The following is a 22553-nucleotide window of genomic DNA, read 5'->3' as shown; positions in this document are numbered from 1 at the left end:
GGAAACTTTTCCAGTCTGAGGGCCATATTTCTGTCCAAGGCTACCTTCCAGGGGCCACATTCTAGTGGTGGGCGGAGCCAGATTCAAAAGTGAGTGGAGCAGTGAATGGGACTTTTACCTTTCTACACTGGCCTAGTTTTTATAATCACACGACCCTCTCTATCTTCCATCAAGATAAGCAAGACGCATCATCAGGGCTGAAGGTCATATTCCAGCCAAACGAAAACACTCAAGAAGGGTGTGAAGGCCTGGTTCCCATGGCAACTAAGGAGTAAATACAGAAGGCCATTTTTCTAACAACTCAGCCCTGGATCCTGTGTGAGTGTCTGGAGGCGGTTGGAGGATGGATGGCGGCTAACAGATTGAGGTTGAATCCTGACAAGACAGAAGTACTGTTTTGGGGGGACAGGAGGCGGGCAGGTGTAAAGGACTCCGTGGTCCTGAATGGGGTAACTGTGCCCCTGAAGGACCAGGTGCACAGCCTGGGAGTCATTTTGGACTCACAGCTGTCCATGGAGGCGCAGACATCTGGTACAAGAGGGTAGGAGGGCTGCATTTGAACCCGAGGCCTAAGGTCTTAAAATGCATTGCTGTCTAAGGATGCAATCCTTCTCTGTTGACGTGAGTGCAGCCTCAGTTGTGTAGCAAGCAGGCAGTCACCAATCCATCATGGATCTTCACCAATGGGAATAAGCCAACAAAACAGCTGTGATTGATTTCATCTTCGTTTTTACCAGGGCTGTAACTTGCGTAATGACTCGCAACCACAGTGTGAGGGATAACGCTGCCTCTGACAGTGATGGATGACCCCCAAGCAGCCTGCACCAGGGGAAAGGTGTCGCTTCGGAAAGTATTCCAATGTATCTGAATGTCACCAGAAAGGGGCTCAGGGAGAAAGACGTCTTGGGGTGGGGCAAATGCCACGCCACGCTGAACAACTTGCCTATCGAAAATGTGTCTAAACAGGAAAGACGGTGGAAGGGGAGGAGGCAATTGGAATATTTTGTGCCGTTCTGGTCACCTCGCCCCAAAAAGGGGTTGGAAAAGGTTCAGAAAAGAGCCATCAAAATGACCAAAGGAATGCAGTGACTCACCTACTAGGAAAGACTGCAGAATTTGGGAATTTTTTTGGAGAAAAGACGTGGCGAAATGATAGAACTTTTAAAAAGTATGTACGACATGGACTCCAGTAACACTAGAACTCCAGGTCATCCATTGAATGTTGAAAGATTCCAGACAGATAAAAGGATGACCTTCTTCTCACAGTGCATTGTTAACCTATGGAACTCACTCCCACAGGAGGCAGTGAGGACACAGTGATGACCTGGCACAGCTTATTCCTGGCTGCTGGGTTTCTTCCCCATTTCCGATGTCAACTTTGCACAGCGCAGCCCGACAGACAGCTTTATTTGCAGCAGCTGTCATTTTGAATGGGTCGATCTATTCTTATCTTGTGTGTATTTGCACTCCGTGTAGAAATGCAACTGAACTACAACAAATCCCACCGGATTTCATGACCTTTTGGCCCCACTGTTTGTACGTTTCTTTATATATATTAAAAAATGCTTTCCTGCTGCTGCAGCACTGTACAAATATGTCTGTCTACGCATCACATGGAGAGGCCTCTGCTCCTCAAAAGCTGATGCTGCAATAAAACAGTGTTGTGAGACCTTCTGCTGGTACTCTGGGGCTCCAACACCCTCACAAGGAAGGCCACTTTGGCCTATCTATCTATCTATCTATCTATCTACCGTATTTTTCGCACCATAGGACGCACTTTTTCCCTCCTAAAAAGCAAGGGAAAATGTGTGTGCGTCCTATGGAGCGAATGCAGGCTTTCGCTGAAGCCTGGAGAGTGAGAGGGGTCGGTGCGCACCGACCCCTCTCGCTCTCCAGGCTTCAGGAAGCTATCCGCTAGCAGTGGGAGACCCAGCTCTCCCACCGCTAGCGGAGCGCTGCATTAATCCCGAAGCTTGGGGCGTGCGGAGCTCAGCGCGCCCCAAGCTTCTGGGTGCCGGCAACGTCTCCGCTAGCCCTGGGAGAGCCCCGCGACGTCGCGCGGCTCTCCCAGGGCTAGCGGACCACTGCGCTAATCCAGCAGCTTGGGGCGTGCGGAGTTCAGCGCGCCCCAAGCTTCTGGGTGCCGGCAAGGTCTCCGCTAGCCCTGGGAGAGCCCCGCGACGTCGCGCGGCTCTCCCAGGGCTAGCGGACCACTGCGCTAATCCAGCAGCTTGGGGCGTGCGGAGTTCAGCGCGCCCCAAGCTTCTGGGTGCCGGCAAGGTCTCCGCTAGCCCTGGGAGAGCCCCGCGACGTCGCGCGGCTCTCCCAGGGCTAGCGGACCACTGCGCTAATCCAGCAGCTTGGGGCGTGCGGAGTTCAGCGCGCCCCAAGCTTCTGGGTGCCGGCAAGGCCTCCGCTAGCCCTGGGAGAGCCCCGCGACGTCGCGCGGCTCTCCCAGGGCTAGCGGACCACTGCGCTAATCCAGCAGCTTGGGGCGTGCGGAGTTCAGCGCGCCCCAAGCTTCTGGGTGTCGGCAAGGTCTCCGCTAGCCCTGGGAGAGCCCCGCGACGTCGCGCGGCTCTCCCAGGGCTAGCGGACCACTGCGCTAATCCAGCAGCTTGGGGCGTGCGGAGTTCAGCGCGCCCCAAGCTTCTGGGTGCCGGCAAGGTCTCCGCTAGCCCTGGGAGAGCCCCGCGACGTCGCGCGGCTCTCCCAGGGCTAGCGGACCACTGCGCTAATCCAGCAGCTTGGGGCGTGCGGAGTTCAGCGCGCCCCAAGCTTCTGGGTGCCGGCAAGGTCTCCGCTAGCCCTGGGAGAGCCCCGCGACGTCGCGCGGCTCTCCCAGGGCTAGCGGACCACTGCGCTAATCCAGCAGCTTGGGGCGTGCGGAGTTCAGCGCGCCCCAAGCTTCTGGGCGCCGGCAAGGTCTCCGCCGGCAAGGTCTCCTTGCAGCAGTTCCCCGCAAGGCTCCCCAAGCTGCGGATAGCAGCCTGCTTCCCGGAGCGTCAGGCGCCCTGAAAGCAGAGCGCCCGGCGCTTCGGGAACACATCCGCTGCGTGGAGAGCCTTGCAGGAGTTCCCCGCAAGGCTCCCCACGCTGCGGATAGCAGCCTGCTTCCCGGAGCGTCGGGCGCCCTGAAAGCAGAGCTCCCAGTGCTTCGGGAACACATCCGCAGCGTGGGGACCCTTGCAGGAGTTCCCCGCAAGGCTCCCCACGCTGCAGATAGCAGCCTGCCGCCCGGCGGGTGGGGCGCCCTGAAGCAGAGCGCCCCTCGCGCCAGGCATACACCCGCAGCTTGGGGAGCCCTGCAGCAGTTCCCCGCAAGGCTCCCCAAGCTGCGGATAGCAGCCTGCTTCCCGGAGCGTCAGGCGCCCTGAAAGCAGAGCGCCCGGCGCTTCGGGAACACATCCGCTGCGTGGAGAGCCTTGCAGGAGTTCCCCGCAAGGCTCCCCACGCTGCGGATAGCAGCCTGCCGCCCGGCGGGTGGGGCGCCCTGAAGCAGAGCGCCTCTCACGCCAGGCATACATCCGCAGCGTGGGGAGCCCTGCAGCAGTTCCCCGCAAGGCTCCCCAAGCTGCGGATAGCAGCCTGCCGCCCGGCGGGTGGGGCGCCCTGAAGCAGAGCGCCCCGCGCGCTAGGCAGACATCAGCCAGCCCCACAAGCTCGGGGGACAGCAGGGAGGCGCAGCGCCACTATCCCGCTGTTCCTTGACCTGGTTCGGTTTCCCTGACCTGCTTTTGGGGGGGAAATAAAGGGAAAATTTTTTTCCTTTATTTCCCCCCCAAAAAACTAGGTGCGTCCTATGGTCCGGTGCGTCCAATCGTGCGAAAAATACGGTATCTATCTATCTATTGCTTTTCCTAGCACAGCTGCCAACAATCAGGCACCTGCCACCATTTGCCCGCATTAAAATTTCAAACTGTGCCCATATTCTGCTCTTGTGTGCGCCGTGCTGGGAAATGTGGCACACGTCAGCTAATAAAATAATCATGAGCCAGCCGCTGCTAGAATTCCCCAAAGACAGGCGCCAAAGGTACACACGGAGCCAACAGTGTGGCAACTTTAAAGAAGAAAAAACTTGGCGTGAAAAAATAAGTTCCTGCTGCCGAGTCAAGCTGGGGGGGGAGACCTGAAGCCCGGGGAACCCCCGGGGTGGGGTAAACACTTTGTCCACCTGCTGAGAGCCACATTCCTGTCTGGGTAACCTTTCGGGGGTTGCGTGCCAGGGGTGGGTGGGGCAAGAGGCAAAAGTAGGTGGAGCAAGGAATGCAAATATTAGCTCTGTACAGCAGGCTAGTTCCTAAGCCAGGCATAAGCAAACTCGGCCCTCCAGATGTTTTGGGACTACAACTCCCACCATCCCTGACCACTGGGCCTGTTAGCTAGGGATGATGGGAGTTGTAGTCCCAGAAATATCTGGAGGGCCGAGTTTGCCTATGCCTGACCTATGCCCACCCACTCCTCTCTAGCCTCCCACCAGACAAGCAAGAGGCATAGTTAGAGTTGGAAGACACATCCCAGCCAGGGGAGAACATTCAAGGAGGGTGTGAGAGATGGGAGGGTGAGGGGTGTGGCTTGGAGAGGGTCTCAAGGGCCTGACAGAGAGGCCTGGAGGGCCACATTTGATCTCCAGGCCTGAAGTTTGGCTGGTAGGTGGAAAGATTAAGGGAGACATGATAGTGGTCTTCAAATATCTGAAGAGCTGCCATGTAGAAGATGGAGCCGAGCAAATGTTGTCCTCATCTTCAAAAAGGGGGGAAAGGAAGACCCAGATAACTACAGAGCTTGACATCGATAACAGGGAAGGTCCTTAAGCAGATAATTCAACAGTTGGTCTGTGAGCATTTAGAAAAGGATGCTGTGATTACGAAGACCCAGCATGGGTTTCTCAAAAATTAGTCATGCCAGAGCAATCTGATTTCTTTTTTTTGATGGAATTACAAACTTGGTGGATCAGGGAAATGCTGTGGACATAGTGTATCTTGATTTCAGTAAGGCTTTGACAAAGTCCCCCATGATGTTCTTGCAAGGAAGCTGGTAAAATGTGGGTTGAATGAGGTAACTGTTAGGTGGATTTGTAGCTGGTTGACTGACTGAACCCAAAAAGTACTCATTAATCGTTCCTCTTTATCCTGGAAAAAAGTGACAAGTGGGGTACCGCAGGGTTCTGTCCAGGGCCCGTTGTTGTTCAACGTCTTTATAAATGACCTGGATGAAGGAATTGAGGGGATGCTCATCAAATCTGCAGATGACACCAAATTATTGTATTATTGGATACTGTTGCTCTGGAAGGCAGGACTTAGGACCAAGGAGTGAAGATAATGCAATCCACCATTTAACGCTAATAAATATGCAGTGTTTTACCTAATGTACACATTTCTGCAAGGCAGTTTCCCTTAATATAATGCATTTCATTTCAAAATTCAAAGAAGTGCAAATTTCAAAGGATGGCTGTGTCTCAGTTCACATATTGCTTCAGAAAGGGGCGAATTAAGTAGGTTTCCCTTTCAACACAAACCAATTCCTCCCGCATCCCAAACCAAAGTTAGTCAAGTTATGTCAGCGCTTCAGATAGATATTCCCACAATTGCTTCTCTCACCCCCTGACTGTAAAACTGCAGTAGTAACAACAGCAGCAGCAGCAGCATTAATAACAATACATTAAATAACTATCTGTTTGCTTCCTTTTCACAGCCCCCCAAAATGGCTGCCAGAGGAGTTTGCCTCACTCTGTCTAATGGCAGAGCGGGATGTGTGAATTTCATTTATCAGTTCACCCAAAAAGTATTTTTCAACCGCCCTTTGTTGACAGCACACCCCATCCATCCAAAAGGGAGAGCCAACCCACCGGAGCATCTGAAATGGAGACTCGGTGGGACTCTATCGTCGGCCGCCGCACTATCCGTGGCGAGATGTGAGTGGAAGGGCCCGTGGCGTATGGACCGAAGCCTGCAGCATCTGAAGAAGCCAAATAGTTCCCTGCGGGCTTTTCCTGAAGGGAGTACTTCCGGCCAGAGAGGATGGGTCTTGCTGGAGCCCTCTTTGGGGCCAGCAACTCGTGAGCACCATCTAGTTCTTCGGATGTTCCCGAATCAACATCAACCCCGTTCCTTTGGTTGTTGGCAGCCATCTTGGAGAACCCAACGTCATTCCCTGAGATGGTTCCTTGGCCGTTTTGGTCGGTGGCGTCGGGGCCGACGGCAACGTGGATCGCTGCGACTCTCTCGGCGAGCTCCGTCTGGGTGTCTTTGCAACAGACATCGGGGATTTGGACCGCTGTCTCGGCTGCGGAATCCCCCATCCTCGATTCGTGGCTTTCCGCGTTCTTAGATGACGACAACGGAGGGTGCTGGAGCGGTGTGGCTCATGGGAAGCATCTGAGGTGGAGACCCTGCCGCATGGACACCTGGAAAGTATCACAAAAAGTCATGGTCAAGCCTGCGTAGTTGTAACTAAGTAAGATCGTAAGAAGAGCTTGCAGGATCAGGCCAGTGACCCATCTAGCCCAGCATCCTGTTCTCACAGGGACCAAGCAGATGCCTGTGGGAAACCAGCAAGCAGGATTCAAACACAAGAGCCCTCTCCTATGCCGTGGTTTCCAGCCACTGTGAATGTCATCAGACCCCGAGGACAGCATCCTGATACTAACAAATAAAGAAAATTGTTTTTAAAAGTATATGTGATCACGCTGCAATAGGAATAATCATTGCGAATACAGAAACCAATATCTGTATTTTTTCTGTTTGCATGTTTAAATTTAATGGTATTTCCCCTCATTCTGTCCTTATTTCTTACGTGCCGTTGAATTAAAAGTAGTTTTTACAAACAAATAAATAATAAATTCAGGTCTTCATATTTCTTCATCAGTTTGAGATTTTTAAAAAAGTCCTTGGGAAAGTTCATCGGCATTAATTTCTTCAATGTATAGATATTAAAGCTGTTTGTTAGATAATAGATGTATAGATATTAATGCACATTTTTGCAAAGCAGTTTCCCCTAATATAATGCCTTTCTGAATGCTATTTTCAATATGTGTTGTGTTTATTTGTGTTCTTATATTGTAAACCACCCTTTGATCCTTGATGAAGGATCAGTACAGTATAATAATAAGAAGAAGAAGAATATGCATTTTTATGTACATTTCACTCACATATAGGTATTTTTTTAAAACACATTACTTGGCTGGAAAACTGCGGTGCAAAATTCAGCAAAGTGTGTTTATCTAAAGATGGCTGCGTATTGGTTCTTAGACTATTTTGGAAACTGCAAATTTCATAGATTTGCCTTTAAGTGGGTGGATTCGCCTTTAAATGTGAGCTGAATCATACTTCTCTCCCATCCATCCTACACCCAATCAACCATGTTCCCTGGACAGTTCACATGTTGAAAATCTCTAAAACACAGTCAAAAACAGAAACCAGAGCAGCTTGGATGCCAGCATGACACTAGATCAAAACCACTGGAAACCTCTCAACTGCGCAATGATATGCAAGCAAACGACAAGAACGCAGGGCAAGGCATGGAAAGGTCGCGGCGTGACAACGGCAAAGAACTGTTCGATCAGCGTTGCAAACCACGGACTGTCTGAATCCCAAACAGGCCTCTTATTGCAAAGAATTCACACACAACCAGCACCCTCCCGTTTCATCATTTCCTCCATTCCTTCTGCTTTGATTTAGAAATAGCGCGGCCACTTCATTCCGCCACGAAAAGCAGAAGCGTCCTTGCACCATGTCTGCCAAAATGCTTCCCCTTCTTTCTTCTAAGGCTGCATCCACGCCGTACAGTGGTACCTCTGGATGCGAACGGGATCCGTTCCGGAGCCCCGTTCGCATCCTGAAGTGAACACAATCCGTGTCCGCGTGGGTTGCGATTCACCACTTCCGTGCATGCGCATGACGTCATTATGAGCATCTGTGCATGTGGCGAAACCTGGAAATAACGCGCTCCGTTACTTCCGGGTCGCCGCGGAGCGCAACCCGAAAATATTCATCCCAAAGCTACTTCAACCCGAGGTACGACTGTACATTTAAAGAGCTATGAGTCGCGGCTTCCCCCAAAGGATTCTGGGAGCTGTAGTTTGTTAAGGGTGCTGAGGGTTGCTAGTAGACCCACGTTCCCCTCACAGAGCTACAATTCCCAGAGTGGCTTAACAGTCGATCCCTCTTCCCAGGGAACTCTGGCAATTGTGGCTTTGCGAAAGCAACAGGTCCACTGTAAGAATTCTCAAACTCCAGCTCCCAGGATTCTTTGGTGGAAGCCATGAATGTTTGAAGTGGCCTAAGGCTGGGGCGGAAGACCCTCAAGCCAAGGGCCTTTGGCCACTGTCGCCCACTAGTCCAGCTCTGAACTTTTGCTACATGTTTTTCCCTGGCTGCGATGAGTGATGCCTCTTGGGGTCCACAGGGTCCCAAGTGGGGAACCACTGAAATAGAGGGTGCCTTCGCAGGGAAGACCTCTGGCCACCTCCCATCTTTCACCCAACTCAGGGAAGCTGGAAGTGTGTCACAATATGGACTGGAGGGGAGAAGCCTCAGGGCCAATGGAAATTTTCCCTGTCCGGAGATGCTATCAGCCAACGGAGGGTGAAGCACGTAGCCTTTTGTTTACTGTTGGAATATTGTAACAACAACAACAACAATAATAAAAACGGACAAGGGCCGAAGGAAGAAGATGCAAATTAAGGATACCCACGCAGAACCAGTTTGGAGAGAATAACAGTTGGTTCTAGCCAACTCCTTCAGGAAGGCACATCAAGACCAACCCTACCAAAATGGGCCTTGATTACTACCACTCATTTTTTAAAAAACAAAAACCATTTCAATAAAATGACATCAAATAAAATGATACCCAAACCACAGAGACAGCGCAGCGTAGTGGTTAGAGTCATGGGTACAACAAACGTTTTGGGACAACGTCGCTACTGCCCGCCTTCTCCGCCTTTATCTTTCAGTTCTTGCACGATTCCCCCCGTGAAAACAGCAGGAAAGAACTGTATGCCGGGATACCGCCCCAAATTTCCCTTTACTCCCGCCATTTTTCAGCTCCCAGAATCCTTTGAGGGAAAGCATGACTGTTTAACGTGGCATGAAAGTGCTTTAAGAGTACAGTATGAATGTGGCCACAGTCTCAAAAGAGTTTGTTTTTGCTGGAACAATATCCTCTAATTCTAGTTGTGTAAGAGGGCAGCAAAGGAATGGCAGGGGGTGGCAGGGTATTTTGCTGGTTTTTCTAAGACATCCCACCTCTCCAACCCTAACAACACATTTCCTTTCTCACGGCGAAGGAGCTGTCTGCTGATGTTTGGGCACCTGGCCAAAAGGAAATGAAATTGTTTCAAATAAAACTCATGCTCCCCTTGGAGATCCCCGGCCGTAACTGTCTGCGATTCATCTCCCTTCCTGCAGAGCATCTGTTGAAAAGAACCCCAGCGTGGCAGTAAAATCTGCCCCATGCTATTTCAGGAAAAGGCAGTTAGTTTATTGCCATTTTCCTTTGTGGTGCTGAGCAGCTGCCTTTTTAAAAGCATATGCGACACACAACTGCTGCTCGACGGCAAAATGAAAGATCTGCAACAGAGGTTAAGGATGGAGGGGAAATTCGGTTCGGTTTGTGTTTCGATGCCAGCCTTCCGCATTCCCACTTCCTGAAGCAAGACCCAGAAACCAAATGCAGCCCTCTGAATCTTGCACTTCTCTGAAGTTCAGGAGGTGGTTCTAAAAACCAAAAACTAGTGGTAGGAGAAAGTGTGCATAAATATGCATTTTAGGGAAATCTGTTAGGCAAAGCTCAAGGCGCTCATCTTAGTGTTCGAAGTCCGATAAGACCCCCAAATACTTGAAAGGCAGCCACCTTCCCCACAGTCCCTCCCGGGTGTTAAGATCAGCAGAGGGGGCCTTCTTTGTAGTTCCACCTCTCTCAGAAGTTCAGGGGGGCTGGCCCAGGAGAGGGTCTTCTCTGTGGCAGCCCCTAAGATATTAAATAAATAAATAAATAAATAAATAAATAATACCCTGCCCATCTGGCTGGGCTTCCCCAGCCACTCTGGGCGGCTCCCAACAAAATATTTTAAAATACAGTAATGCATCAAACATTAAAAGCTTCCCTAAAGAGGGAATAGAGAGATAGAGAGTTGGCACACTGTTCTTCTTGCTAAATCAGGTATCCAGCTCAGATAGTGCAGGCATGCTTTTCCTCTGAGGACGTGACTCTATTTCTATGCAAGCGAAGTGTTAAGGCGAGGGAATGCCTCTATATAAGCCTGGGGACTCCACCTAAACATTACAACAGTACAGTTATTGAAGAAATCCACAACGGCAGCCTAATTTGATTGAGGATGGACCACTGGCACCAAAACCACGGTTCACCTCAGGCTAAAAAAAAGCCGGGTGCATCTTGCGACGTATTTGCTTCCCCTCAGGTCTCTGGGAAAGGCGTGCAAAATGGAGATCTTGGCTTTGATTGCAGGGGCGTAGCAGGAGGAGTAACGTTATGTGGCAACCTTATCTAGGCTCTGCTGGCCGGCCTTTCCTCTAGCTGGGTTGAATCCCTCTCCCTTGCATTATTTATGGCAAGCTTAGGGGCAGATCAAAGGAGTACTGATCCGGAAGGCATCATAGCAGGAAGAGAGGAGCCGCCATAAAAGGAATACCCTTGCCATCTTCCCAGGACATCAAGGAATTTGATTCCGTCAGAAATCTCTCAGAGATATAGCTAAATCCCTTTCCCTGACCTACCATGGGAGAAAAAAATTGTTGTTTTTTAATGCTAGCCATTCATCTTTTTGCGTTCCGTCAGTATGCACATGAGAAAAGCCTGCTGGATCAGGCCAATGGCCCATCTGGTCCAGCAGCGGCCAGCCAGGTGCCTTTGGGAAACCTACAAGCAGGATTCAAGCACAAGAACCCTTCTCCCCTCCTGCATTGCAGGAATCACAGCTAAAGAATCCCTGACAGACGTCTATCTACCGTATTTTTCGCTCCATAAGACACACCTGACCAGAAGACGCACCTAGTTTTTAGAGGAGGAAAACAAGGGAAAAAAAATATTCTGAACGAAACAGTGGATGTATGATTTTTGTAGTTCATGCTGTGGCCACAGACATGATACGTGATTTGACGGTGAGTTTGGGGTAGCCCAATGCAAAAATCCTGAGAATCCATGTGGATCTGTGCTTTATAACCACGTTTTTGCGCCATTGCGGCCCCACAAAACAGTGGATGCATGATTTTTTTTTTGGTGCAGGCTGTAGCTATGGACATGCTATGTGATCTGATGGTGAATTTGGGGTGACCCAATGCAAAAATCCTGAGGATCCATGTGCTTTTACCTCCCCTCTCCCAGGCAGCCTCCTTTATCGCTAGCGTCCCTTATCTCCCTCCTGATCGCTTGCCGATCAGCTGCTCAGCGGCTTCCTTTCAAACCCCCTTTCCTCTTTCTTAAAAAAAAAAGCACGATCTGCTTTTCGCCCCAGGGCAATTCGGCTCCAGGGACCACGCATTCGCTGTGTAAGACGCAAAGACATTTCCCTTTACTTTTTAGGAGGAAAAAAGTGTGTCTTATGGAGCGAAAACGTGCTATTGAATTCAACAGGGGGTGAGGACTGTAGCTCTGGTTGCTCTCATTCTTTCATGCTACTTCCTGGGGCACAACTGTCGCTGGATCAGGACCTGGTGTGCAAGGTACCCTGCTTTCTCTACCATTTCTACGGCCCACGTTAGTGGTAGCTGAATAGCTGAAGCAGACCAGCCTTCTCTAGCCATACAGCAAGGTTTGCATTTAAAAACCTGTTCCAAAGCACTCCAGGGCTCCGAAAGAACAATTTCATCCCAAAGTCAAGAGTGATCACAATAATCACTTGCTTTCTGCATTATTATAGCCAGTTCGGGAAGTTCAAAACAATGGGGGAGGGGAAGGAGACAGGAAGAAAGGAGAGGGAGCCCATGGATGTATTATACTTTATCTTCCAGCTTCTAATTACACAATGACACGCATTTGCATAATCAGACGCAATTACCCTAATTGCACATATAAGCAACAATCAGACAAAAATTACCCAAGGGGGGGGGGAGGCGGGCGGGAGGCTAATTTAAAACAACAAAATATGTTCAGGAAAAATGAAAGCTGCAATGCTAACCTCGTGGGGCCAAGAGGTCTGACTCACAAGACACCCAACACAACACCGGTTCTCTGCCACTAGTTAAGCCCGAGATCTGAAATGACACTAGTCCTCATGAAAATAGCACAATAGCTGCTGTTCACAACCCTGTGCCCAGAAGCCACTGGGATAAGGGGAGAGCTGGTGGAAAGTTAGGAGGCAAAATTAATCCAGCTACCTGCAGTTTGTTTGTTTATAGAAGTAAAGGCAATTCTCGTTTTGCTTTCGGCTTCATTTTGTCCTTTGAGTGAAGTTTTTAGGTCACTTCTGATTTTGGCACTATGTGGGTATCAACTGGATGTTTGTCAGTTGGGAGTTTCCTGTATTTATATACTGCTATCTAATAAATTATTATTATTATTATTATTATTATTATTATTATTATTATTATTATTTTATTTATACCCTGCCTATCTCATATTTATGGAAACCATAAAGAGTTTGCCAACATCTGTTTGTAAACCACCTTGACACAGATGCAAAAAGCAATCAATAAATTATTATTAATAATAATAATTCCAGCCAACGCTTATTAGAGTGCTGGTGTGTGTGTGTGTGTGTGTGTGTGTGTGCTCATGGGTACCTGTTGTTTATAAATAGCGAAGTCAGAACACAGAGAATCCTTGATCTGTCTTGCAGCATTACCTGTGTCCCAGGGATGGGAGTATGTGACAATTCTGATTTCTATCAGTTTATCATTTTTCCATTCATACATTCAGTTCTCCACATTTCCACACTAGTTTGTGGATTATTATTATTATCATTAAATCCTTGTGACGATTCATTGGCATTTTACTGAGGATTTAGCGTAATAAACACTTCTGCAATTTTTCTTAACGTACTGGATGGTTTTCTGCTATTTTTGTAGCAGTATATTAATGCATTTCCATGCACATCTCATCTTAATATATGCATTTTGGTGCACGTTACTGAACTGTAAATTCAGAGGAGTTGTTGTTGTAAATAATTTTACTCCTTTTTATAGTACATACATACAGAGAGAGAAACAGCAATCCAAGACCCAGTAAAATCAAGTCAGGGAGCATGGTCTCTACAATACTAGTGAACTTCCAAAAGAGAGAAACATCAAAACATTAAAGCTGTGTTGGCCAAACTTGGCCCTCCAGCTGTATTGGGACTACAATTCCCATCATCCCTGACCACTGGTCCTGTTAGCTAGGGGTGATGGGAGTTGTAGTCCAACAACAGCTGGAGGGCCAAGTTTGGCCAACGCTGCATTACAGCAACCAGCAAGCAGAAAAACAAAAAACTGAGCACCAGTAATATCTCTGCTATCCAGAAAATAGGATTTGCAGGCAGAGGTCAAGTTTCAGAAAACTAAAGAAGGAAAGACAGAGAAAAAAACTCAAACATGATACTAGCATTTCAGTTCATTGCCCTAGCCAGATCTATTTAAATGCTGGAACGGCAACAGATCCATCTGTTGCATCCTTTATATACATAATGAAATCACACCATACCAAAGAGAATGTGCCTTTTTTACTTTGACCTTGGACAATTTTCAAGTAATTTTTTTTCTAAAATAGCTGTCTCCCAGACTTTCGAATACTGTGGTTTTATCCTCTTTGTAAAGTGCTCTGAGGGCTTTTTCTGACAATCAAACAGAGCGTATAACTTTTACAAGACGAATAAAATAAATCAATGTTTGAAGGTGTACCCCCTCCAGAATCTGGCCCTTCCACCAGTATCGCCAGTTCCTTTCAGGACAGCGAATTTCTAAAGATGGCTGTGGTTCAGTTTGTTGTTTCCACGCGCCCCCCCCTGAAAATGCGAACGAGGCGGCTTCACGATGATACGCAAACCGAATTTAATTTCTTCCCACTTCCGCACTGCAGCTAGCCGGGGATCTTGCAGGCCCCTCCAGGTGCTTCTGGAGGAACGATAATATGATTCTCCCTCAGGTTATTAATGGTTCTAAAAACCCACCAGGAGTGGGAAGAAATTGGAGGGCTGAGAGAGAGAGAGGCGACAATGCAAGAAAGTTGACAGTGCTTGCTGCTGACAGAAGCCAGGCGCTTGAAGTACTTACGGACTCCCGGGTGATGGCGAAGTTGTCATTGCTATGGCAACAGATTGCTTACATTCATTCTTGGGGAGGATATAAAAAGAGAAGAAGATGAGTGACACAGGAAGAGAGAAGAGGTTTTGGGTGAAATGGCTTTGTGCCAGAGGGAATGATCCGAAGGATGCTAAAGGCATCCGAGAGGAAGAGAGTTTTTGTTAGCAGAGGCCCCACCACACTAGGCGTCTTGTAGGCCATGGCAACGAGGCATGGGTAGAGTACCTTTTGGACAAAACCTCCCGACATTTTCGTCCCCAAATTGGGGTGTCAGGAAGAGTGCGGCGCTTTCAGGTCCGGCGCTTGTCAACAAGGTCACACATCAGAGTGCTTTCTGGTCTGGCAGTTTGGTGCAATGGCTCACACCAGAGTGCCAGACCAAAAAACATGGGACCTTCTGGGATCCAAACAGAGCCTGGGATTGGCTTCTTTGATCCAGGGTGTCCTGCTTAAAATGGGACACTTGCGGGGTATGGTATACTCCATGCTCTGGGAATTTCCAAACAGGGATATTGCTATGTGAGGCTGCCCTTGAATATGACTCAGGAAAACCAACTGGTCCAAAATGTAGCAACCAGATTACTGCCTGGGGTTCTGTTTAGATCTGTTATGGTAAAATCTGGGTGCGAGGCTGCTCTGCCACCCAGCTCGTCGGACTAAGTCCGCGGGTCCCTGCGGAGGAAAATGAGCTCAGCCGGAGACAGGAGCAAACTGCAGAAGATCCAGGTTTATTGCGCAACAGGTTCAAGGCGAGATTGAACAGCGAGAAAGGGGTGACATGAACTTTTGAAACTTCCCTCCATGTCCCAGAATACAGTGCAAAATACATCCCAGTTACATCATGAATACATTAAGAAGAGGTTGGGTTACACAGATTACATCATGAACACATTAAGAAGAGGTTGGGTCACACAGGATTAACATATGGAGGAGGGAGGGGGGAATATGCAGAGCTGGAGATATGCACAGATAAGCACATCCTGAGTACCGGTGATGAGAAGACAATGGTCCATGTATGCATGGTCTGCCACCTGGCATTGCCCGGAGGAAAGGCTTGGCAGAGTGATTTGACAGGATTAGGGTCTTGACACCTTGCTTGAGGGATTATGGAGGACAGGGGAGGTGTCATGGAGTCCTAGAGAAATTGAGCAAATTGGCACGTTGATTTTCTATGAATTTTATAGATTTTAGTCCCTTTTGACATTGACAATTAGAAATAAATGGATATATTGTAGCGAAGAAGGAGGTGAAGAAGACATGCCCCCCCTTCCGTATCAGATCTCACATAAACCCCTTTTCAAAGCAGTCACACCGGCTGTCATTTCATTTCTGGGCCCTCACGCTGGTGTTTAAAGCCCTAAAAGACTTCGGCCCCCAATAATTGAAAGCCAGCCTCCTTCCCTAGAGACTCTATTGTGTGCTGAGATTGGTAGAGGGGGGTTTCTTGGTAGCTCCTCCACCCTCAGTGTCTCGTAGGGGTGGCAGCCCAGGAGAGGGCCTTCTCTGTGGTGGCCCCTAAACTGTGGCCCAACCTCCCCAGAGAAGAGCATTGGGCACCTTCATTATACAGCTTCCAGAAGATGCTGAAGACTCACATCTTTACCCTGGCTTCCGACACTTGAGGTCTATATTAGGGTGAAGGGCAGGTAATAGAAATAAATAAATAACAAAACACTGTCGCTCCCCCCAAAAGCGCCTTTTCCAGGGCGAGACTACGGTGCAAGATTATGGTGCCCAAAATGGCTGCCGTGCTCTCACACAAATAAAAAAGGGGGGGTGTCCCAGTTTTCCTGGGACAGTTGAGGGGTTTGCCATTTTGTACAAAGAAAAGGATAGAGGATTAAAAAGCAGGAAGAGTTCTGCTGGATCAGGCACAGTTATAAATGTCTGATGCAATTACATTTTTGAAAAAAGAATGACTAAATCAAGGTTTCCAGAAAGGATTCGTAACTATTTGCAGCTTTCTCTGTAGCCCCTCATAGCAAGTAGGAGGCAAATAGGAAAACAAACACCAGGCCCTATTAACTGCATTTTACATTAACGATGTGCAGAAATTATTCGGCGCCATCTGGAGCCCATCAGCCCCTCCCTGGGCAAACGGAGGGGTTTTTTCCTTCAGGTGCGCAGTCAGCTTGTCAAAGCAACACAAATTAGGCCTACGGAGCGAGCAGCAAAACATCTGCTCCCCACCAGCAAATGTTGCATATTTAACATTTACTCCGCCATGTTCATTTCAGTTACACAACAGACGCAAGCTGTCCTGACCGGCACAGTGTTCTTTCTCTCTCTCTCTCTCTCTCTCTCTCTCTCTCTCTCTCTCTCTCTCTCTCTCTCTCTCGCCCTTAATCCCTCCAACCACAAAATAATTCAAGGGTGAGAGGCAAGAGATGACAGTGGAAGGAGACAGACGTATTACAGTCACCTGCTCATTGGGGAAGCAATCTAAACCTCATGGTCAGCATAAGACTTTTCAGTTCTGAGAAAAGGCAAGTAAGAGGCAATATGACAGAAGTTTATAACAATATGCATGGAATGGAGACAGTGGATGGAGAAAAGTTTTTCTCCCTCTCTCGTAGCACCAGAACTTGTGGAACTCCAATGATAGTTGGAAGATTCAGGACAGATAAAAGAAATTACATCTTCACGTAGTGCATATTTAATATGGCACTTATTTCGATAGAGGGTAGCGCTGTGGGTTAAACCACTGAGCCTAGGACTTGCCGATCAGAAGGTCGGCGGTTCGAATCCCCACGACGGGGTGAGCTCTCATTGCTCTGTCCCTGCTCCTGCCAACCCAGCAGTTCAAAAGCACGTCAAGGTGCAAGTAGATAAATAGGTACCATTCCGGCGGGAAGGTAAATGGCATTTCCGTGCGCTGCTCTGGTTCGCCAGAAGCGGCTTTGTCATGCTGGCCACATGACCCGGAAGCTGTACGCCGGCTCCCTCGGCCAATAAAGCGAGATGAGCGCCGCAACCCCAGAGTCGGCCACGACTGGATCTAATGGTCAGGGGTCCCTTTAACTTTACCTATTCTGATAGAAGGCAGGGACGGCTACAAACTTGGAGAGGACAAATACACAGAGAAGGCTACTGCAGACCCTCCATAGGTAATTAAAAGCCCTAACCCTCCAAGTGTTCCTGTTTTCGAGAGACAGTCCCGGATTTAAAGAAGCCGTCCTGGTTTCTGATTTGATCCCAGAATGTCCCGCTTTTCTTTAGGACGTCCCTATTTTCATCAGAGAAATGTTGGAGGGTATGGAGTTATGCGACCCCCAAGCCATGGAGGAAAGTAACTATACAACCTTCAGAAGGCAGCCCTGTATAGGGAAGTTTTAAAAATGATTAATGTTGTATTATGTTTTTATATATGTTGGAAGCAGCACAGAGTGGCTAGGGCAATCCAGTCAGACGGGTGGGGTATAAATAATAACAACATTACAGTGGTGCCTCGCAAGACGAAATTAATCCGTTCCACGAGTCTCTTCGTCTTGCGGTTTTTTCGTCTTGCGAAGCACGGCTATTAGCGGCTTAGCGGCTATTAGCGGCTTAGCGGCTATTAGCGGCTTAGCGGCTATTAGCGGCTTAGCGGCTTTAAGAGAAAGGAAACAAGCTCGCAAGAACTCGCATGACGAAAAGCAAGCCCATAGGGAAATTCGTCTTGCGGAACGACTAAAAAAACGGAAAACCCTTTCGTCTAGCGAGTTTTTCGTCTTGCGAGGCATTCGTCTTGCGGGGCACCACTGTATTATTATTATTATTGAATAGGAAGTCCCTATTTTCATCGGAGCAATGTTGGTGGGCATTCTACTGATGGCTACTAGCCATGATGGCTAAACAATTTCCCCTAATATAACTCAATTTGCATGTTATATTTTGCTAATACAGTATATGCATTTTTGTGTACAATCCTTGGTTGGAGAACTCCACTGCAAAATTTGAAGAAATGCAAATTTCAAAGGATGGCTGTGTTTGGATTCACTTATTGGTTTGGAAACTGCAGATTAGGTGTGTTAAGTCGTGGGTTGACATAGCAGCCGGCACAGCGATCTCTTCAAGTAGCTCTTTATTATGGTAAGCTGGAATAGAACTGACTGTGAACAGCTCAGCCGGCCTGTATTTATAGGCAGCCGGCTGTCACATTGTAACCACAACAGCCCCAGAGTTCCCGCCTAAAATAACTGCCGCGGACCTGAGTGAAAACTATCTACAGACCTGAGTGAAAACTATATACAGTATCCCCCTGTTGGCCCAGGGTGAAACTACACTACATAACACCCCTCCCCACCGAGATAAGGCGTTAGTTACAATCGTAATGGTTTCCTTATATACAGCACTACGCGTAATGGTTCAATTAGGCACAAAAGCATATCGGTTACATTTCCCATACTTAGACCAACAGTGATACCTGTCCAACAACATAGTCCTTTAAATGAGTTGGGCGCTTGGAAACTCTGCCAGACCGCCGGGGACTGGTAGCCAAGTCCGGAGGGCCACACAGTTCTCGCTGAGGCTGTGGTGCGACCCTAGGTGGCGTTGGAACCAACTCCCCTGGATCCGCTGCTGTGAGTGGAGCCTCCGCAAGTGGAGTGGTCTGAGTCTGTTCTGAGACGGCTTGGTTCGGCTCCACGCTGGCAGTTTGCGAGGGAGGTGTAGGTGGGGCCTCGCCATCTGTACGTGTCTCTTCTGGAGCCGCAAGCGCAGTTGGGGGCACCTCGGTAGTGTCCAAGTCCCCAACCCTGCGCCTAAGTTGGTCTATGTGCCGTCGCCACAAGCGCCCGTCTTCGAGTGCCACCTGGTACGAGCGAGGTCCAGTGACTCCCACTACTGTGGCTGGCACCCAAGGAATGTCCCCCACATAGTTCCGGGCAAAGACCTGGTTTCCTGGGACAAATGACCGTGGTGCGTTGGCACAGCCTGGGGGTTCAGCCACGGCAAAGTCTGGGTGTAGCCGGTCGAGCGGTGACCTGAGGCGGCGGCCCATAAGCAGTTCCGCAGGACTCCTCCCTGTGGCCGCATGAGGGGTGATGTGTTGCGCGAACAAGTATTCGGCGACCCGCTCATGCCAGTCTCCCCGGTCCAGGCGCGCCAGTGCCTCTTTTGTCGAGCGCACCATTCTTTCCGCTTGCCCGTTGCTGGATGGATGAAAGGGTGCCGTTAGGGCATGGCGGATGCCCAGTCCCAAAAGATACCGCTCAAACGTGCCTGATGTGAACTGCGGTCCGTTGTCAGAGACAAGGACATCAGGACACCCATGCGTTGCAAACAGGCCTCGCAGCACCCGGATGACAGCTTCGGTAGTGGTGGAGGGCATCAGGGCGACCTCCAGCCATTTGGAATAGGCGTCCACCACTACCATAAAGGTCCGGCCGTGAAAGGGGCCAGCCAGATCGATGTGCACCCTCGACCAGGGTGTCTTTGGCGTCTCCCACGTGTATCCCTTAGCTGCCGGTGGTGCAGGCCTCGACTCCTGGCACGCTTGACAGGCGGACACCCAGGCAGTGATGGCATCGTCCATATTAGGCCACCAGACGTAACACCGAGCCAACGCCTTCATTTTGACAATTCCCGGGTGGCCAACGTGCAGAGCCTCCAGGACGCGCTGACGGAGTCCCTGGGGAATCACGACGCGGTCTCCCCACAGCAGACAGCCGCGATGAGCTGAGAGTTCATGTTGTCTGGTTGCGAAGGGCTGGAACTCCGATGCAAAGGGCCCTTGTGGCCACCCCCTCCACACCCAGTTGAGCACCCGGCTGATGGTGCGATCCTGGGCAGATGCGGAGGCCACAGTGGCAGCCGACACAGGCGCTGCCGGAAGATCCTCAATCATAAGGAGCGATGAAGCTGGAGCCGGGTCTTCCACAAATGCTGGAAGAGGGCAACGGCTGAGGGCGTCGGCATGGCCCATCGATTTCCCCGGGCGGTGGATGAGCCGGTAGTGGTAGGCAGCCAGGAAAACAGTCCATCGCAGCATGCGTGGTGAGAGGACCGGTGGAGTTGGACGATCACCGGCGAGGAGGCCCAGGAGTGGCTTGTGGTCAGTGATGAGGTCAAAAGTCCTGCCATAGAGGTATTCATGAAACCTCTTCACTCCAGCCACAAGTGCCAATGCCTCCTTGTCGAGCTGGCTGTAATTCCGTTCCGTCGGAGATAATGTCCTGGAAAAGTAGGCGAGCGGTGCTTCTCTTCCATCTGGAAAACGGTGACTAAGGACAGCACCGATGCCAAAAGGTGAGGCGTCGCAGGCAAGGACCAGCGGCCTGGATTCACTGTACTGTACCAGCACACTGTCCGAAGAAAGGAGAGCCTTGACCGCGTTGAAGGCCGCCGTCTCCCGATGACCCCAGGCCCAAGGCGTCTTAGTGCTAAGGAGTCGGTGAAGAGGCTCAGCCACTGTGGCTTTGTGGGGCAGGAACATGTTATAAAAGTTCAGCAGCCCCAGGAACGCCTGCAACTCCGTTTTGTTCTTTGGAGTGGGGGCCTGCTGGATAGCGCGGATCTTGGATGTGGTTGGATGAAGACCGGAGGCATCGATAAGATAGCCCAGGAACTCTACCTGTGGAACGGCGATCTGGCACTTCTCCCTTTTTACCTTGAGCCCGGCCTCCTGGAACCTGGTCAGCACGGCACGGAGGCGCTCGAACAGCTGCTGGTGTGAGTCTGCAGACACCAAGACGTCATCAAAATATGGTACCACGCCCGGAAGCCCTTGCAGGAGACGCTCCATAAGGCTTTGGAAGATGCCAGGAGCCACACTCACCCCGAACTGCAACCGGCGGCAACGGAATGCCCCCCGGTGGGTGACGATCGTCTGGGCTTCAGCAGTGGCATCATCGACTGGCAGTTGTTGATAGGCTTGGGCAAGGTCCAGCTTAGCGAAGACCTTACCCTCACCCAGGGAATGCAGCAGGTGTTGGACAACAGGAACCGGATAAGCGTGCTGCTGAAGTGCCTTGTTGATCGTGCACTTGTAGTCAGCGCAGATTCTCACCGACCCATCTGGCTTGACAGGCGTGACGATGGGGGTTTCCCACTTTGCGTGGTCAACCGGCTCCAAAACTCCTTGGGCGATCAGTTTGTCCAGTTGTTCGTCCACCTTAGCCTTGAGAGCAAAGGGAACCCGGCGTGGCTTTAGCTTGATGGGGGCGACTTGTGGATCCAGGCTAAAGGAGATGGGCGTACCTGTATATTGGCCCAAGGTGCCGTCAAAAACCTCGGCAAAGTCTTTGACCAGACCCTCAGTCTCTGCGTTAGAGATGCAGTTGATGCCGGTGACTTCCAGGCCGAGGGCATCAAACCAGTCTAGCCCTAGGAGGCTTGGCCGCTGACCTTCGACCACCACCAACCGGAGCAGGCCCGAAAAATCCTTGAAGGCGATCCGGAACCGGCCAACGCCTACCACGGGAACGTCGTTTCCCTGGTAGTCTCTCAGGTGTACGCGGTGAGAGTCGAGTTGCCTTTTGGACACTCTGGGTACCAGTCTTTTGATGGTGCTCCATGACACGATGGACAGGGCAGACCCGGTGTCGATCTCCATGTCACATGGAGCTCCTTCAATGAGCACCGTGACGTTCAGCTTGCGTCTCGTAGGCGAGTCGGTTTGGCCAATCGTGGTTCCAGACGGGCAGCGGCAGTTGGTGAGAGCGAAACAACTTTCCTTGGCAGACTGGAGTGAAGACTTGGACTTGCGAGTCGATGAAGGGGGGGTGTCAGACGGAGCCGATCGGCAGACCTTAGCGATGTGGCCCCTTCTGGAACACCTCCTACAGATGGCGTCTCTGAATCGACACTTGGCACGGGAATGGTTGCCTCCGCAGCCAGCACATTCCGGTTGGCCCTTGGACTTCTGTTGGAACTTCCTGCGCTCCCGCTTTGTCTGGTGCACATCATCGTCTTCACTGGAGGATGCCTCCTCACTGCTGGCCTCTTCATGATGCACCGGAACGGGCTCCCTAGCAAGACGCAGGCTGCTGGACTTGCGGATCTCCTGAGCGGAGCGTTCAGCAGCTTCTGAGGCCACAGCCTCCTCAATGGCTTTCTGTAGCGTGAGGTCTGGCTTGGCTAGGAGACGCCGTTGCAGATGGATGTCCCGGACCCCGCAGACGATTCGATCCATCAGGGCATCATCTAAGTCTCGGAACTCACAGTGCATTGCAGCCTGTCGCAGGGCGGTGGTGTAGTTGTTGATTGACTCCCCCTCTGCCTGGTTCCTGTGGTAGAACGCATGGCGGGCAGCAATCTTGGACGGCTTTGGTGCGTAGTGGTTGCGGAGCTTCTCTTGGATCGTGTCCCATGGTGATGCCTGGACTGCTTCAGGCG

The 22553-nt window shown here is 50.3% G+C and overlaps 1 protein-coding gene across 5 annotated transcripts in view; it reads right to left on the bottom strand.

Annotated features, from left to right (window-relative positions):
* Positions 1 to 22553, bottom strand: part of CAMKK1 (calcium/calmodulin dependent protein kinase kinase 1) — a 99641-nt gene that overhangs the window by 53253 nt on the left and 23835 nt on the right. For 3 of the 5 annotated variants that reach the window (XM_077919442.1, XM_077919443.1, XM_028707682.2), the window contains exon 2: positions 5849 to 6406. In XM_077919442.1, coding sequence (XP_077775568.1) covers positions 5849 to 6301 — 453 coding nt within the window. In that variant the 5' untranslated portion in view covers positions 6302 to 6406. Of the gene's footprint in view, positions 1 to 5848; positions 6407 to 9852; positions 9970 to 12136; positions 12213 to 22553 lie in introns of those variants that run through there. The other 2 variants (XM_077919444.1, XM_077919445.1) reach the window with 2 other exon arrangements.

The sequence above is a fragment of the Podarcis muralis genome, chromosome 15 (genome assembly GCF_964188315.1).
Source record: "Podarcis muralis chromosome 15, rPodMur119.hap1.1, whole genome shotgun sequence".
NCBI lineage: Eukaryota > Metazoa > Chordata > Lepidosauria > Squamata > Lacertidae > Podarcis > Podarcis muralis.
The sequence above is the reverse complement of the archived record's forward strand: the minus strand, read 5'-3'. Positions and strand labels throughout refer to the sequence as shown.